This window comes from Trichechus manatus, unplaced genomic scaffold (assembly GCF_000243295.1).
Source record: "Trichechus manatus latirostris isolate Lorelei unplaced genomic scaffold, TriManLat1.0 scaffold00092, whole genome shotgun sequence".
Lineage (NCBI taxonomy): Eukaryota > Metazoa > Chordata > Mammalia > Sirenia > Trichechidae > Trichechus > Trichechus manatus.
In genome coordinates, this window is record NW_004444028.1 from 5577011 (window position 1) to 5595666 (window position 18656).

General features: G+C 46.4%; 1 protein-coding gene across 1 annotated transcript in view; it reads right to left on the reverse strand.

Annotated features, from left to right (window-relative positions):
- Positions 1-5012: 5012 nt before the first annotated feature.
- The window catches only part of MAP3K13 (mitogen-activated protein kinase kinase kinase 13), a 50209-nt gene continuing 36565 nt past the window's right edge, over positions 5013-18656 (reverse strand). The window contains exons 10-13 of the mRNA XM_012557243.1: positions 16355-17123; positions 11954-12024; positions 8724-9021; positions 5013-5114 (exon numbers count right to left, since the gene is read on the reverse strand). Coding sequence (XP_012412697.1) covers positions 5013-5114; positions 8724-9021; positions 11954-12024; positions 16355-17123 — 1240 coding nt within the window. The remainder of the gene's footprint in view (positions 5115-8723; positions 9022-11953; positions 12025-16354; positions 17124-18656) is intronic.

The following is an 18656-nucleotide window of genomic DNA, read 5'->3' on the forward strand; positions in this document are numbered from 1 at the left end:
AAGAGTCAAAGTGGGTCTTTCCACTTCCAGAGCCTAGGAAGTGGTCACTCTGGCGGTGGAGAGCCACCCAGGAGATGTGGTTGATGAGGGACATTGTCCTAATAGCTCGTACATTCCGGCCTGAACCATTGGAAGACCCTGTCCGCCTGGACAGCAGCCTGGGGCCAGGAGCCAGCATTCCCCTGAGTGGTGTGAAGTGGCTCTAAAGAGGAGGCCTGGCATTCTGCCAGCAGCTTTCCTGTCTGTTTAGGGCTTGGCTAAAATCAATGCCGTGACACACTGGGCATGGAACCACTACCAGAAGCCTTAACCCAGCTCCTCTGGGGTAACCCTGTTAGTAGAGCAGTGATCAGAGCTCCTGTCTCCTGCCACCTATCCCTGAGAAGTGTCCGAGGTCCCACAAGGGTCCTCTGCTTGGCAGCCTTGTTCATTCCAGGTTGAACAGACCTTTGCAGTATCAGTTGGGAACATGCAAACTAGTAGACTAACGTGATTCTTACATGCCAGGCTACGAGGTTGTTAACATTGATGGTGTGAGTATAACTCGGGCATCTAGTCTACGAAGTCAGCCAAGAAGAAAAATCTTGCTGCCTGGAAAGGCACTAAACCGTGGTAGTATTTTGGCTTAGTGGAAAAAGCAAAACAGACTACAGCACACCATACTCGGTAAGGAAGGAATTCCTTAGATTCTAAATATGTCCTATTCTGGAGAATTCAGTTCTAGGAAGTTCAAGTAGGAATGTTTTAAGAAAAGGGACAATAATTGGGATGTAAGCATGGGAAAAAAGGGGAGTACATCATTTAATCAAGGAGGCATTCCCACTGCCAGGAGGTCAGTGCTTCATGGGGGAGCGTATGTATGAATTAGTCTGGGTTGGTACCAGGAAAACCAAAAATCGCCCAGTCTACTTTAGGGTAAATAGGAGAAATTGGATCCTTGGTGGCATAGTGGTTAAGAGCCACGGCTGCTAACCAAAAGGTCAGCAGTTCGAACCCACCAGCCGCTCCTTGGAAACCCTATGGGGCAGTTCTACTCTGTCCTATAGGGTCACTATGAGTCATAATTGACTCAACGGCAGTGAGTTTAAGGGACATTTAGTGCAATGAGGTCCTGAAATGAATGTCCAGTACTTAAATCCTACTAAAAATGTCCTTAATCATAGAAGGATGGACTTGATACTGAAGTTTTTAAAATATCTGACCTGCAGGTAGGCCACCGTGAATCACAACAGAACTCATATCTTCACCTTTCTGAGCAGGCCAAAGCTTGAGCGCCCCATGACCTTGCAACAGGAGTAGACTTTAGTGGTGGTGAGGTCCATTATAATTTCAAAGTGGGTGCAGGCTTCTCTGTCTCTCTGCGAAGCCATTTTAAGAGGAATTGTCATTCAGAGAATGCGATCTAGAAATAGATGAACATCAGAACTCAACGGTCCCCTGCAACACAAGTTACAACTCATTATCTTGTAGTCAAAGATAGATGCTAAATGAATGGGGACATTTATCAGCGAGGAGGCTTGAAATCACAGTTCTGTGAGGGTCCTCGAAGCACTGTTGAACGACTGTCAGAACTGAAGAATTAGCTGTCAAATTCCCTGAGCTCTTGATTCAACACTTTTCAGATGACCGTGGAGTTGTTCTCAAAGAAATACACATCAATTCATGATTTCCCTGGTTTTCACAAGGTGGGCAGTGAAGGTTAGGATAGAGGAGGTATTTCCCTTTTTAAATATCACCCCCCAAAGCGAAAACACTCGATATGGGACTTTATTCAACTCTTGACTGTACAGTGAGTGACTGAAGGCTCACCATTCTCTACCACCCTAACATGCTCATGACAGTTAATCCAGATAAGGTGTCTGGCGTTATCGTGACAGACAGCCAAGATGGGAATTGGAAAATCTGATCGAAATTCTGAGGTTATCAGGTGAACGGTGTGATAAATACCCTCATGTTTCCTCCCACCACTGAAGATGGGCAAGAACTGGACAAACTGGTGTCCATGTCTTATGCTGGACAGAAAGGACACGGGTTGTAGCGTCTTCATCTCTAGAAGCAGAGGCGGATTAACCAGTAAGCAAGGTAGACACGGGCTTACAGTAAGCGAGGTATGTATGGGTTTGTGTTTACTTATTAATCTGTAGTGCACAATTTCACATGGGCTCCACCACATCAAAGATGTGAAATTGTGCACTACGGATTAGTAAGTAAGCACAAGTAAGCCCATGCGTACCTTGCTTATTAGGTAATCATCCCTGTCTAGGAGAAATGAACCAGAGAGTCACAGTACAATGTGGTCTGAAGACAGAGGAGGGAAAACATGGCCTTTCAAGGTACTTTCCAGCCCTACAATCCTCCAGGGGACTGGGCCTCCTTCTAGACTTTCCCTAGTCTTGTTATGGGATGGCATCACAGCTAGGCATTTTATGTGATACCTCGACGTGTGGTTCTTCCTCATTTAGTCTCCTTTCTATGCCAAACTGGGAGAAAAAAAAAAAGCCAGTTTTGTGGGACCTGGCTGGAAAGAGATTACACACTATGCTGCCAATTCTTGACACTAACCTGTGTGACTCATGCGCAAACGCTGGAGAGCTGTTGCTTGCAGGGCGTTCAATGATTCTCTTTCTGCTTCTAATGTAGTCCCATGATTTTATTTCTTAAGAAATGTGAGAAGGTTTACAGCTTTTAAACTATTTGTCCATTCACTCAGTCACCTCCCTCCCAGGAGCTTTTATGATCAAGTCCACATCCCAATGTACACGCTGGGCCGCAAGGCCGAGCACATACCCTCCAAAGATCATGGCTGCGCACAGAGAAGCAGGGAATACAACTAAAACGAACACCAGGGAGGTCCCCAGAGGCGCAGGGAGGTCCCCAATGGTGCAGGGAGGTCCCCAATGGCAGTTCCATTTTCCATTTCTTCATGAAAATCACGTCTTTCCTGGTTAGCAATAAACACAATCATTGTGCTACACTGTAAACCACCCCTTCTGATCGACAGAAAATGAGAATGGTGATAATTATTATAAAATAACAATGATAACAACGCCATAACTTAAGATCTTCCATGTAGTCCAGCTACAGAATTTATATAAAATGGAATAATTTAACGCAAACAATACTGCTCTCTGTATAAGTTAAACATTTCCCTTCATCCTAGCTAAGAGCTATAAATTATAGACACCAAATTACAAAATCAACATCTCGACATAAAGTGTAAACGAGTGGGGGGGCTCAAACAATGCTTTAAACTCCCTCCTGCCTTCTCCCTTTTTGGCGGATGCAATCCATGAAGCCCGGAGGAGGGCCAACATTTCCATCTCATTGGGAATTGTTTACTGCCTGCATGCTCGGCTCCTTCCCCATGGGAAACGAGGCTAATACGCAGGAGGCTGGCGGTCTCTGTCGGGTCCTGACCCTAGAGAGGCTGTCTGACATCGACCTGCCTACCTGGGAGAGACAGAGGCTGGAACTGGGCTAACACCTGTTTGTATATAAAATTCTAGATAAAAATTTCGTTTAAAAGCCAGGGCGCCGCGAAGTACGCACCCTCCGAGAGCCGGTGATACCAGAGACCGGCAGGACCGTGTGCCTTTGACAATGCAAAATCTTACTAATCGCTGCTCAGCATCCGCTGTTCTTCCCACTAACTTCCAAATCCAATTACTCAAAATGGCACTGCTGCACACTGCAGAGTCTAGTGATCCAAAATGAAGTAAAATACCTTTTAAAAATAGCATTTGCCCAAATGCTGCTGTGGCAGGAGAGAGGCTGCCTTATGCAAGTTGCTTACTTTGCCTCTCTTCTCTGCGCCATTTAGGACAGAAAGAGTTAACAAATAAAACCAACGGGGATGATCTGCGATTGGACACTGGACAGGCTCGCACACACCTAGCTGCCTTCAAGGTCTGTCCTCCTGTTGGAATCAGGGACCGTGGGAGGCAGCAACCTGGTTCCAGACAGGGGTGATGCCATCTCCACGCAGCTCAACAGAGACCTTCTGAGAAGGTACTTGGACAAAGTCCACATTTGCTCCTCTAACACTGTTGCAGATTTTTTCTCTTCTCCTCCTCCCCCTTTATCCCTAAAGGAAGTGGTCAGCAGGTGGAAAGGAAGTAAGCTACAAGAAAATGGCGCTGGAATCTGAAAAGTCAACACATTGGTCAAGGTCACACATCTGTCAAGGTCACAACAATGACAGCATTCAAAAGGGAAGTGTTTGCCAAGGACAAGGTTTACCTTTACCGCTCACTGTAAGTCCTGTTACCAAATGCTGCTTAAAATTTAACAAATGACGGCTTCCACGTGTACAGTTTCTTTTCTCCCCCTAGAGGAAGGCCGTGACCTTAAAGACCTGAGGTGTGAGAACCTGGCTGCCAGATTTTCCCAGGTCATTTCCATCACCCATCTGGACAAGCTGGTTGAACTTAATGTGGTTTGTTCACAAGTTACCTGGAATTGCTTTTCTTTTGCTGTTCCCTATTTTCTAGAATGCTCAGTCTGTCTTGCCCTGGATCTTCCTCAGTCACTCATGGCCCAAAGACCTGGTCCCTGTTCAAGCAGCAATAATACTTCTTGGCCCACAGATTCCCAAGGATGTCGCTCCTAAATTCCATCCATCTTTCTTTCCTTCTTCTTCTTTTTTTGCAATGCATTATGGTGTCTCTCTCTCTTTATATATCATATATAGTTCACTCTTTACAGTACAAAGTGTTAAAATGTCAAACAAAAATAAATACCAATGTTACAGTAGCTAGAATATTCAACAAAATAGATCCCTGCCGTTCTTGATTGAAATGTTCAGTGAGACTTAATTTCATTTGGATTTTTGTTTTTTTTCCAGAGATTTGTGAAGTCTCATGTCCCTGTTATTGCAGCTTGCTTCTAGGGGTAGTAAAGATGGGGCAACTCTCCCTCCAGCCAAAAAAGCAGGGAGAGAGTGGGGAGAGTCTAGGGGTGGGTGGACTTGAAATGCGGTACAGTCTGTGCTCTCCAGGGCGGGGGTTCCTTCATTACCACGTAGCAGAGCTGTAGTGTTTGTTGGTCCTGACTGTGGCATCAGAACACTCACCATCGGAAGACTCACAGTCCGATTCTTCAAACTGCATAGGATTCTGCAAAGTCGAGACAAAATCAAACCTGAGTTCCCCTTCAGCGAAAGATTAGACAGGCCCATAAAACAAACAACAATGCATGTAGCTCAACCATGTACCCAAGACTAAATGGGCACACCACCCAGGGGCAAGGACGAGAAGGCAGGGGGGGGACAGGAAAGCTGGACGAATGGAAATGGGGAACCCAAGGTCGAGAAGGGGAGAGTGTGGACATGTTGTGGGGCTGGCAACCAATATCACAAAACAGTATATGTATTAGTTGTTTAATGAGAAACTAATTTGCTCTGTAAACTTTCACCTAAAGAACAATTAGAGAGAGAGAGAAAGAGAGAGAGAGACGGCTGAAAAAAAAAATCAAACCTCAGTTCATTTCTACAATCACTCAGTAAACATGTATTGGACACCTCTCACATGACAGGCCCTGTACTGGGTAAGGGAGTACAAAAAAAAAAAAAATGAGACTAGGGCCTGTCCTTGTGGGGCTTGTGGAGAAAGAAGACATAAAAGCTGAGGTTGAGGTGACAATGGTAACAATACAGCCAACCCCCACTTGTATGGTGCTTACTACGTGCCAGGTGTTGTTTTGCGTGTTTTAATGCCTTTTAACCCATCTAATCCTCACCATAACCATATGAGGGAGATGCTGTTATCATACTCATTTTAGAGATAAGGAAACTGATCTACAGAGAGGTTACGTGGCATGCCCACAGTCACACATCAAGCAAGTGGAAAGGCTGGGATTTTAACCTGGGCAGTGTGATTCCGGGGTACACGCTTTCACCCACTATGTTATTCTGCCTCTCAGAAGGCGGTGTAGCTGTTGGCTGCTCTCAAGTCGGCCTCTGACTCGTGGCGACCCCCGTGCACAACGGGATCAGACCATTCTGATCCATAGGGTTGTTGGTGGTTTCTTTTTTTACATATTTTATTTTGTTTTTGGAGGCAATCTACACAGCCAAACATACATCCATTCACAATTTCTCCATAAGCAGTTGAATGACGTTGGTTACACACTTCCCACTGTGTGGCCATTCTCACTGTCTCTGCCCACACTGTTTCACCACCGCTGATTCAGGCTCTCTGTCCCCGAAAGTTCTCACCTGTGCTTTAGATTAACTGCTGTCAGTTTACACTCATGTAGAGAATGCTTTACAGAAGTGCTACGCTCGAGGCAAACGTTCTTTATGAATTGGGCTCAACTGTTGTTTAGTTTAACAACAGCTTCATGGGATAGTTTTGGTTTAAGGTTTAAAGATGCTTTCTGGGCCAGTGGCGTCACGAGGTGGGTGCAGGGGGTGCAGACCGCACCGAGTGACACTATCAGAGGGGGTGACACCAAAATGACTGTCTAGAAAATTTCTGTGTGGTGTTTCAGCAGAAACTTATTATTTTTTATAAAAATATCCCTATAGTTAGTTATAACAAAAAAAAAATCTTTTTCGTAAGCCCAGCTTACCGTATCACTATACCTACAAGGCTAAAACGCTATGCTAATTTACTTTTGGAACCTTCTAATGCCCTCTGGTCAGAGCTGTCATTATTAGCCAATCACAATGACGCTTCGAATCACGTGGTTTTGTCTGCCCAAGAGCTACAAGCACACGCTGTTGTTTTCTTTGCTGCTGGTGTTTTTATAGTCACTGATTTTGTCAATTTTTTTTGGTGTTTTAGCTACCATATTGTGGTAATTAGTATTTGTGGACCTACATCAGAAACTGTTTTGAGAATGGAGTAGTAATTAAAGGAAAAAAAGAGAAAAATCAAAAAAAGGCTTCGGCTTAGTTACTAATAATGTTGTAACTAATAACGTTGTAATTCAGTGTAGAACGAGCTTACAAAACAATTTTGTTGTTAATATTCATGTAATCTAAGAAATATTACATTTAAGCAATTTACAACTATAGTTATCACATATTATTCTATGATTAAAATTGATAATAAACTTACATGTATAACAATCATTGACTAACTCTTTGAAACTAAACAGAGAAATTGACAGTTTAAAACAAGAAGTGGGGGAAATGCTATGTTTCTTGATACATGTTTAGAAATACAACTTAAATCTTGAAGTCAGTCTTAAAACATCTTAGTCTTTAGAAAAATTTTTTTTGAAAAACATCACTGTCTTGCACATATATACCGACTTTAATGAAATTTTCAGGGGTTTACTTTGAATAATGGCTTAAAAAGACAGTGACATGCCAAAAAGTGAGTTGGTGAAAGGAATTGATTTCGATGAAGTCACTCACCGTTCGCAGCTTTGCGCGCCAGGAAAGGAAAGTTCTGAGATAGTCGAGACGGTCACTAGCTGCTGAAATGCTTGTGTATTTGTTCCTGTTTATTTTTATGGTATTATTTCATTTATGAATATATTTCCATATGCATTTGTCTATTACGTCTACATGATTTGGGCCGTTATTGATGATGCAAACCTAATCCATTCATGCATCTCATGTAAAGTTTAATGTTAAAATGAACGTACCTTTGATGTAGTTCTTAAATGTTTTTACTTCGAATTCTATTGTTTTCTTACTGTATTTTCCCTTTAACCACATGGAAACAGTGTAAATGTCAATACATTCAGGCTGTGCCTATGATATTGTAATTTAAGGTGTAATTTGAATTTTCCTAGTTGTTTATGTTGCTACTCTTGCCATTCTAGTCCGTGATATACGGGAATTATGATTTATGAGTGACGTTAGTACAAAAACACTGCTAAGGATTCTGTATGGTCTGGTATGGGAGGAGGCCCGTGGGAGGGGGTGACACCATGAGTCACCGCACTGCGTCACATCAGCTCCAGTGAGCATTGTTCCGGCCATTAGACTTGGGGGCTCCCCAGTCTGATCCACAGGGTTTTCATTATCTCATTTTCTGGAAGTAGATTGCCAGGCCTTTCTTCTGAATGTGTCTTAGATTGGAAGCTCCACTGAACCCTGTTCTGCATCATAGCAACATCCAAGCCTCTACCGACAGGCAGGTGGTGGCTGTGCTGAGGTGCACAGGCCAGGAATTGAACCCAGGTCTCCTGCATAGACGGTGAGAAGTCTACCACGGAGCCACCACGGCCCCTCCAAAAGGCGGTGCTGTATAAAAACTAAAGCGGTACGTGCACTAGGCTAGCAGAGTCCGGGGGGAGCGGGGACACAGAGGGGGAAGCATCACACCCTTAACTAGGTTGGGAGATGCGGCTGGGAGGGGGTGATGTTTGAGTTACATCCTGAAATGAAGGGTTTCCGAGCAGCTCAAGGTTTGTGCCTCACTGAGGAGAAACTGCCTCATTTCTGGGAGCTCTGTTGATCTTGGAAACCCTGGTAGAGGAATGGTTAACAGCTATGGCTGCTAACCAGAAGGTCAGCAGTTCAAATCCACCAGGCACTCCTTGGAAACCCTATGTGGCAGTTCTACCCTGTCCTTTAGGGTCACTGAGTCGGAATCAACTTGACGGCAGCGGGGGTGGTTTTTTTTTTTTTTTTCTGTTGATCTTTATACCTCTACTTACTTCATGGAGGCGTTACTATATCTGATATACTAGGGACTTTGAACGTGATCTAACCCAGAAGAGCCCCGGGAAGGGAGGAGCCCTGAGAGAAGGAGGAGAAGGCCTACCTCATAGCCACGTTCCTCTGCACACAGCTTGCCCAGAGACATCTGTGTCTTCACGTGGCGGACGGCACACTCCTTGTCAGAGAGCCCATCCGAATGTGACGAAATCTCAATGGGGATCTCTGGCGTCTGGGACAGCAGGTCCTCCAGCTTCTCTGCCAGGTGGTCTTCAGGTTTACCAGCGAGCTCATCAGGGCTGTTGGAGTGGTCACTGGTATTTCCCTCCTCTCCGTCAGACACAGAGAAATTCTCAGAGCTGAAGGTTGAATAGGACTGGCAGCTGCTGATACAGCGATGGGGCCTAAAACCACAAAGAACCAGGGCATCTGAATCACGAGGACGACTCCCTGCCTCAGCTGTCAGTCGCAGCCTTGGGGAGAAGTCATCTAGTTTTTCTGGTTTTGTTTTTCCTTTCCCTGAGGGAGGATCGAATTCAGGAAGGCAGAAGCCATCAATTTTAAAGCACTAGGGAGGGAAATTTGAAGCCCCCTTTTTATTTGGTTTATATATTTGTGGGGCTAAATACTCCACTCCAAAGCCGACGGAGTGGTCTACCACTGGTCTTTGAAAAAAAGCAGCAGGGCTATCACCCTGTGTACATGTGGGTCTGCTATGGAAATATTCAACCTGGTTGTGCTTCTTTACTCTGAGTCATAGATTCGACAGCTGAAGGAGACCTTAGACATCCTCTGGCCTAACTCATTTCTCAGAACAGGAAAGTGGAGCCAGAGAAGGGAAGTAACTTACTGGTACGGATTGAATTGTGTCCCCCCCAAAATATGTGTTGTAAATCCTAAAGCCCTATACCTGTGGATGTGACCCCATTTGGGAGTAGGACCTTCTTTGTCATGATAATGAGACCATTTCAGTGTAGGGTGCATCTTAAACCAATCACCTCCGACATAGAAAAAGAGCAGATTAGTCACAGGGAAGGAAACACTAATGGGGGGGACGGTCCCGGCCACGTGAAGATCACCAAGGAACCAAGGAACAGAAGCTGAAAAGAGACGAGGACCTTCTCCCAGGGCCAGCACCCTGAATTCGGACTTCTAGCCTCCTAACTGTGAGAAAATAAATTTCTGTTTGTTAAAATCAACCACTTGTGGTATTTCTGTTATAGCAGCACAGATAACTAAGCCCATGTGAAAGCTAGATGATGACTAAGGAAGACCGAAGAAGAACTGACGCCTTTGAATTATGGTGTTGGCGAAGAATACTGAATATACACGGGCTGCCAGAAGAACAAACAAATGTGTCTTGGAAGAAGTACAGCCAGAGTGCTCCTTAGAAGCGAGGATGGTGAGACTTCATCTCACATACTTTGGACGTGTTATCAGGAGGGACCAGTCCTTGCAGAAGGACATCATGCTTGGTAAAGTAGAGGGTCAGTGAAAAAGAGGAAGACGCTCAACGAGATGGATTGACACAGTGGCTGCAGCAATGGGCTCAAGCATAACGATTGTGAGGATGGTGCAGGACCGGGCAGTGGTTCGTTCTGTTGTACACACGGTCGCTATGAGTCAGAGCCAACTCAATGGCACCTAACAACAAGATAATTAAGACCCTTGCTAAGGTCACACTCTCAGAGAAGGCTGAGCTGCGGCTTTGGCCAGGTGTGCTCGCGGCCTGCTCAGTGTCCTTCCCCGACCTCTCCACCCCAGCCCATCTGCATTTCTCAGTGCCCAGTGGGCATAGCAGCCCTGGACGCCCAGCGGAAAGGATCCAGGGTGGAACAGTCACTCTGCAGCTGGGGGCACTGTCCAATTGGTTGGCGGCTCATTCCACCTACCATTCTGGGTTCAGCTCTGATGAAGTGAGACCTCTGAGGGGAGAATTTGCAAAGGTACCTTTTTCCTGTCCCATGGCTTCTACGTAGCCTGGCAAATAAGAATGCTGTTAGCGTATACTGGTTAAAAGCAAAACAAACAATAAAAAGAAGATTGCCCCCTTTTTTCCTGCCATTGTCTGATCTTTATGTATTTCCCAGTACAAAGTGTTTTTGACGGCATGTGATCTGAGCCTGGCTGATGACCGGATCAGAGGAGAAGAGAGAAGGAGAAGAAGGGAGAGAAGCAGGGAGAGAAGGAGGAGGGAAACCAAGGACATGGGACAAGAGGCAATCAGGAGACCCGACGGAGGAAGCCCAGGTGGGAAAGGAAATTAAAATCGGACTCACACAACTTCTTAAGCCTGGTAATCCAAAAGGCGGACAGGGAGGACATGTAATATAAAAAGCAAAACCATGAGGTACAAATCTAAATTAACTTGCATCGCAGCAGAAAGGAGAGGTGGGAAGCCCTCAGGCGAGCTGAGCCCATGGTGTGTCACGGGAACAGAAGCCAGAAGCAACACAATTGCGATGGTAGTAGAACGCATTCAGGGGACAAAAAGACACATTTCACTCAAGCTCCATCTCACTGCGTGGGAGAACACCATGTTCGAGGAGACAAGAAGACAGCAATAGCAACGTGGCATGAATAGATCAGGGGGTGAGAGCAGATTTCAACTCTGAGCACAGCATGGGGACCCAGAATACAGTACAGCAAAAAGGCGAGGGATCCTTGGTTGGAGGGAATTCCTGTCTATTGGAGGGTACACAAACCTTCCCAAGGATTCCCAGAGCTGCACTCTCCAAGAATCGAATACCTGTTAGCAGAAAAGGCCTCCTGGGAGGAAAACTTCCTTCCCCCTTCCATACAGGGGCAGCTCTTATTGTAGAAGGGGGTAGAGGTGGCCCTTTAATCCTAAGCAACATTATCATCCCCGGCTAAGCGGGCAGTTGATGCTAAGGCTGCGTAAAATGAGAACTCAGCTCATCTGGCCGTACTGATGTGACGTCTGAAACAAAGGCATGGGGAGGTGCGCTAGAAACCTATAAAATTACCCGTAAAACTGCATAAGCATCTCTCGCAAACTGCCCACTCTATTCTCAACTGTAACCTTGAATCTGGATTTACATCTTCATCTTGAAGTTCCCGTGAAATGAATGATGATGAGCTAGGATCTGCTATTGCATAAGCCAGCTGCCGAAATGTGGCAGGGGGAAAACACCCACACTGTGAGCTCACGTTCCCCCAGCTGCCGAAACGTGGCAGCGGGAAAACACCCACACTGAGCTCACATTCCCCCAGGAGGTGGCTGTCAGAAGGTGGCCTGTGGTGGAACAGGAGGTGTGGCAAACGCAGGGTTTCCCGACTGCACTGAGAGCAGCGACAGGTGTTGGCCGGCTTTACCTCTGTCTTCGTGGAAACTCAACTTCACTGTCCACTTCCCCTTCTTCCTCTTCCGAGGAGCCGTCGTCACTCTGAGGAGAACGAGGAGAAAAGGGCTTTATTGTGGTGTCTCTCTCTCTCACACGCAGTGCAAAGGATTGAATTATCATTCAAAGCATTTAGTCGTAGCTTGCTGAATGGCATCTTCAAACATGTATGTCCCCACTCATTCACTTAGCAGCTCTTCCTGGCTGCCCATGGTGACTGGCCCTGAATTAGAAGCTAGAAGACATACAGAGCTGAGGAAGACTCTGCCTTGGGGAGGGGGAGCCTCCGTGAACCCGTCCAGAGGTGAGCGATGGAGGGGGGAGCTGGAGAGGAGGTCTGGGAGTTTCGGGAGGACCCGTTGTAACTACCATCACTAAGCGTTCCAGGCTCTCTGTCATGGAGATGCCACCAAGAAGTGCTCTTTCAGTTCTTCAAAGCCCAACAATTACTTTCTCCCTGTTCTTTGCACCATCATTTTTTCACTAATAGTTAGTTATTAGGAGCCCTGGTGGCTCAGTGGTTAAGAGCGTTGCGCTAACCAAAAGGTCGGCAGTTCGAATATACCAGCCGCTCCTTGGAAACCCTATGGGGCAGTTCTACTCTGTCCTCTAGGGTCGCTATGAGTCGGAATTGACTCGCCGGCGGTGGGTTTGGTTTGGGATTATAGTTATTATGCTTTGTGTCATCTCCACTATTATAACATACATGATGTAAGGATCAGAGGATGTCTTATTTGTATTGTATCCCTCACTCCACGGTTAATACAAAAGGTCAGCAGTTGGAACCTACCAGCTGCTCCATGGGAGAAAAATGTGGCAATCTGCTTCTGTAAAGATGTACAGCCTTGGAAACCCTACGGGGCAGTTCTACTCTGTCCTATAGGGTCGCTGTGAGTCAGAATCAACTCAGTGGGAGTGGGTTTGGTTTTGGTTAGCCAGTGTTAAGCATATCATTTCTTCATAAGCTGAATAGTAGAGATTTTGTTTGTCTAAGACTCGTACAGAGGAGCCCTGATGGCTCAGTGGTTAAGCAGCTGGCTGCTAACTGAAAGGTCAGCAGTTTGAACCCACCAGCCACTCTTCGGGCGAAAGATGTGGCAGTCTGCTTCCATAAAGATTACAGTGTGAGAAACCCTATGGGGCAGTTCTTCTCTGTCCTATAGGGTTGCTGTAAGTCAGAATGGACTCGACGACAGTGGGTTGGGTTTGGTTTGGTGACACGGTGGTTATGTGCTCCACTGCTAACTGAAAGCTCGGTGGTTTGAACCCACCAGACGCCATGCGGGAGGAAGATGTGGCAGTCTTCTTCCATAAAGATCACAGCCTATGGGGCAGTTCTACTCCATCCTGTAGGGTTGCTGTGAGTCGGAATCGACCGGAAGGCAATGGGGAATGGGTTGGGCATACAAACTAGGTGCTTAATAAGTTTATTTTATTTTATTTTTCTTGTACTTCAGGTGAAGGCTTACAGAACAAATAGTTTCTCATGGAACAGTAGTACACATATGGTTTTAGTGCTTAATAAGTTTTTATTGAATTAGAGTGCTAGCAGGGATGTGGGAACTCTGCCTGCAATCTCTGCGGCCCCATGATTGTTGGGCCCTGTGGTTTATCTGGAACCCTGGGCAAGCGTCCCTTCTGAAAAGATGATCTTCCCTTACAGAGAAGACCCCGCCCTGCATCAAGGGCATAAGCGCAGTCATATTTCAGATCAACTGTCCTCAACCACCGTGTCATGATACAGTGGATTATGATGGTTTCTTGTGAGGTGGATTGGGGCTAATCCATTCTCTACTCTCCCACTCGTAGGAGGTAGGTAATTGGTTATGAGTAATTTTACCAAACTACTTGTGAGGTGGGTAATTGGTTACAAGTGATTTTACCAAAGATTGAGGCTAACTTATCTCTTCAAAAATCAATTCTAAAATATCATCTCTCCCATCCATTTGTATTCTGATATACTTTCTTGAAAGGAAAGGCAGGAATGGAGTCATACTGACTGCTGAGATGGGCACTTTATCACAGGAATACCTGTGGAAACATTTCGGTGAAGAGAGGGTAACCTGCTCTGAGGGAGCGGTTCTGATAAGGCCAAGTGTACAAGGTGTGTATGGACACAGACCCATAGATGGCATCCCAACCTTGGATGCTGGGTTCAAAATTATGTTACTTGGGGGGTGACTGCTAAGGGGTACGGGTTTTCTTTTGGGGGTGATGAAAATGTTCTAATATTGATTGTGGTGATGGTTGGACAACTCTGTGAATACTGTATATATAAAAAAACACCGACCCCGAGAGTATGGCCCCGGACACCCTTTTAGCTCAGTAATGAAGTCACTCTTGAGGTTCACCCTTCACCAAAGATGAGACAGGCCCAAAAAACAAAATGAGACTAACGGGGCACACCAGCCCAGGGGCAAGGACAAGAAGGCAGGAGGGGACAAGAAAGCTGGTAACGAGGAACTCAAGGTCGAGAAGGGAGAATGTTGACATGTCGTGGGGTTGGTAACCAATGTCTCAGAACAATATGTGTACTGTTGAATGAGAAGGTGGTTTGTTCTGTAAACCTTCATCTAAAGTACAATAAAAAAAACGAACACTGAATTGTACGCTTCAAACGTGTGAATTCTATGGTTTGTAAATTATATCTCAATAAAGCTGTTACAAAAAAGAAAAAACTAAATGTAATGGTTCACAGGGATGGGAGAGTAGAGAATGGATTAGCCCCAATCCGAGGTACCACCCAAAAGACAATTTAATCTCTAGGAACACTTTGTCAGTAGAGCACTATGTGGAGGAAGAAATACGTTCTGAGATACAGGCAGCCCCTGGGTTACGAACGTCCACTTGTAGACAACTCAAACTTGCCCTTTAATGTTATGGAAATTCGCCCTAACTTTGAAACGACTGAGCCGATCCCTACTGGCAACAAGCTCTTCATCACAATCACCTTTGCTTGCTGCACGTGCAGCTTTTAAATCATTGAAAAGGCTTTGAGCCTTTTCTTGCACTAAACCAAAACCAAACCCGTTGCCTTCCAGTCAATTCCCACTCATAGTGACCCTATAGGACAGGTCTATAGGACAGGTCTATAGGACAGAGTAGAACTACCCCCATGGGGGTTTCCAAAGAGCAGCTGGTGGACTTGAACTGCCGACCTTTTAGTTAGCAGCCTGAGCTCTTAACCACTGCGCTAGGAGGGCTCCTTCCGCACTACAGTAAGGCTGAATAAGAACCACACGCACCTGTCCTACTTACCTACAAATTCGACTTAAAGACACAGGAACTGATCTCATTCATCACCTGGGGATGCCTGTAAGAGCTCTCAGCTTGAGCTTCTTTCCTACTAAATGTCTAGTTGACTAAAACATATTTGTTTGCATTGTAGTCCCTTTTATTCCTTCAACTAAACTCCTGATGGCTGATGATGATTGGAGGAAAACCCCTGAGTGGGTGTTTACTGTGTGCTAAACACTTTTCATATGTAATCTTATTTTTAACTCATCAGTAAGATAAACTGATATTTTTTGGGAGCTTGCTATGTGCCAGGCCTTGTTCTAAGTGCTTTTTTATATATTTTGTCTCGTTTAATCCTCACAATAGCCAATGAGTTCATTCAAAGGGGTTAAGTAATTTGCCCAAGGTCATACAGGCAGTAAGTGGAAGAACCTGGCTTTGAACTCAGGTATGTTCGACTCCCAACCTCGCGTTCTTAACCACGACGGTAGCCTGCTGCCCAGCTAATGAACAGCAGAAGAGGAGGCAAGAAACAGTTTCAATGATTAACAACTTGCTGACTCTTGATCGTTACTGATTGAGGCGAAGTTTTCCAACGTGTATTCTGAAGAAAGCTCGTTCCATGGGAGGATTAATAGAGGTAATTTTTAAAAGGTGCTATGGTCAAATAAATGAGGAAAATGCTGGATTAAACACATTTACTGCATGATGTCGCAAAGCCTGTCATGGGCTAATGTGCCCTAGGAATCTCCAAGCAGGGACAGAGAATACTACGTTTCCCAAACTTGTTTTACAGTGGGACCCTTCTTTCTCGCAACATCCCTCAGGACTAGAATTCTTGGGTAGTGGCTTCCAAACTCTTAATTACATAGCCCCAATATATGGTTTTTAAAAATCTATTTATAAATTATGTACATTTGATTCAGTCTCCCTGGCTCAGTATTTCCCAGAGGGGATGCCCTAGTTTATCTCTCAAGTAGGGTGGAAGGAAAGTAATCAGACTTCTACTTGTGTGTCTGTTATTTTACCCTTTGCAAAATGCATTCTTGTTGTCTCCGTTGTACCATGCACACTCTCTGACAGACTCTGACATTCCTTAAGGGCACTGACACAGACTTCTGCTCTCACGGCACTTTACCTTCTGAAGGGGCCTTGTTTGTCGAGGTAGCACTGGGGGGGTGATGTGCTGTGGGGTGCCGAGGGACGACGTGGACCTACAGCCGTTGAATTCGCTGTCTTCCATTTTCCCAGAACCCTGGGTGTTTTCCGAGAGGGGATTGTGTGCTGGTGACTTGGAAAGCTCGGGGCTCCTCCCCGCTGGCTCAGCAGAGGGGGTGTCTAAGTACCCGCGCTGCTCCGGCCTGCACTGGAGGCAGGGGTTGTAAGGGTCGGCCTGACAACAGCCCCAGGGGCCCGAGGCCTCGTCTGGCTCGGGACTTCTCCAGCAATCTGCTGCCATGGCTGTGGAGATGAGGTCTGGGCTAGAGCCCGGCATCTGTCTTTGAGCATGGTTGCTCAGTGGGCTCCGCAGGGCTGCCGCTGGGCCAAAGTACCTCAGGTCGTTGGCGCAGGTGGCAATGTCCTGTCCGTGCATGTTGAGTCTGGGCTGGTGGCTCTGAGACGTGGTGGGAGGGGGCTGCTGGTCTTGGAGCTGCAGAGGATTATGACAATGGGACTGAGCTTGGTGTACACAAGTGGGATGGGGTGAATTCTCCTGGGCTGGCTGGTTTTTCAAGATTGCTGCAAAGTCACTGTGGCTGCCTCTGCTATTCCCCCGGCGGTGGCGTGCTTTGCTTCGATATCGGCTCTTGCTGCTTGAGGTGGACATTTTGGGGCTTCCGGACAAAGGGGATGCATTGGGAGCCACTTCCGTACTGGGGATACCTTCAGATCGCAGCAGGTCTGGCCTGGGAGAAGAGAACAGGGTTGGTTTTAAACAGATGAAATCCTTCAAATGTGGGCCAATGGATCCTAAGCCTTAAATATACACATGCTTTGAGTCAGCAGGCACACATGCAGGGATTTATCTAATGGAGATAACGGATGTGCACTGAGGTTTAAAGACGGCACGTTCCAGTAGTGCTTAAAATAGCGAACAGCTGGAAATAACCTAAATGTCCACTTTTAGAGGATGCCTTTTATTCCTTCTGGAGTTTATTCTGTGCCTCACTAACCTGGGTACTCAATCCCCTCTAAATTCGAACCCTACCCTATAGGGTTCTCCATCTCTTCCTCAAAATCCCAGTTATGAGTTGGTGCCCACATGCCAAGGTACAGGCAAGGATGTTTGCCTGCCATCAGAAGTCTGTCTCAGGATGGATCTGGGCAGATCTCACAAGAGACCCCAAAGGAAAGAGGTCTAGTACCAGGGAAGGAAATCTTAGCTTAATTAGGCAAGAGGCTACATCCAGGGAGCTTGGTCTAGACATGGTCTCCTAGAGGGCTGGGACTATGTTGTATCCATTTTTGTACGGGAAGGACGTCAGCAAGGAGTCTTGCTCACAGTAGGTGCTCAATGAATGTTGAAGGAAGGAAAAGGCAGGGAGGGGCAGAGTAGGGGGAGCAGCAGAGAGCCCAGAAGGCTGAGCAAAGCCAGCAAGAGAAGGGCTAGCGAGGAGTGGCACTGCCATTACGCTTTGATCCTAGTGGGGAGAGGTCCTCTCAGACCCCATTTTCAGACGCCCTCACATGCAGGAGGAAGCCAGAGACTTGGCGGTTTCCCGGCCACGACTGCTGGGCACACAGGTAAACAACACCTGGGCACAGAGGTAAACAACAAATAGTTTCTGGGCTGATAACTGATGCAGGGTAGAGACACTAGAATCACCAGGCGGCACCACCGCCTCCTCCCTGCCAGCGAGTCGTCTCACCCTTCTCTGGTACCCAAAACCAACCAACCAACCTGACGCCGTCGAGTCAATTCCGACTCCCAGCAACCCAACAGGACAGAGTAGAGCAGCCCATAGAGTTGCCAAGGAGTGGCTGACCTTTTGGTTGGCAGCCGAGCTCTTAACCACTGTGCCACGGGGCTCCTCTCTGCTACCAGACAGACTCAAATCAAGAGATTTCAGAGCTGAAAGGGCCCAAACTTTTTTTTTTTTTTTTGACAACAGAATCCTTTTCTCAAATAAATTATTATGAGAAACCCAGTACCGTAGATAAAACTGACAGAAGTCGAAGTGGTTGAACAGGGGAGAGAGCAGAAGCCCCTCCCTACGGGCTCGCCCTCTTCATCCTCTGCCCCTGCAGTTAGCCCCCGAGACACCGTCGTGGAAGCCCTACGGTGTCCCAGACCTTGCGTGGGACCAAAGATACGGTCATGCCTCCACCATACGCAGTGAGGAACCCAAAGCCTAGCCGAGGGGTCAGGGCTCACAGCTGGCTCATGTTAGGGTCCAGAAAGAAGGTGCTCCTGATGCCCTGTCTGGCTTATGGAGCAG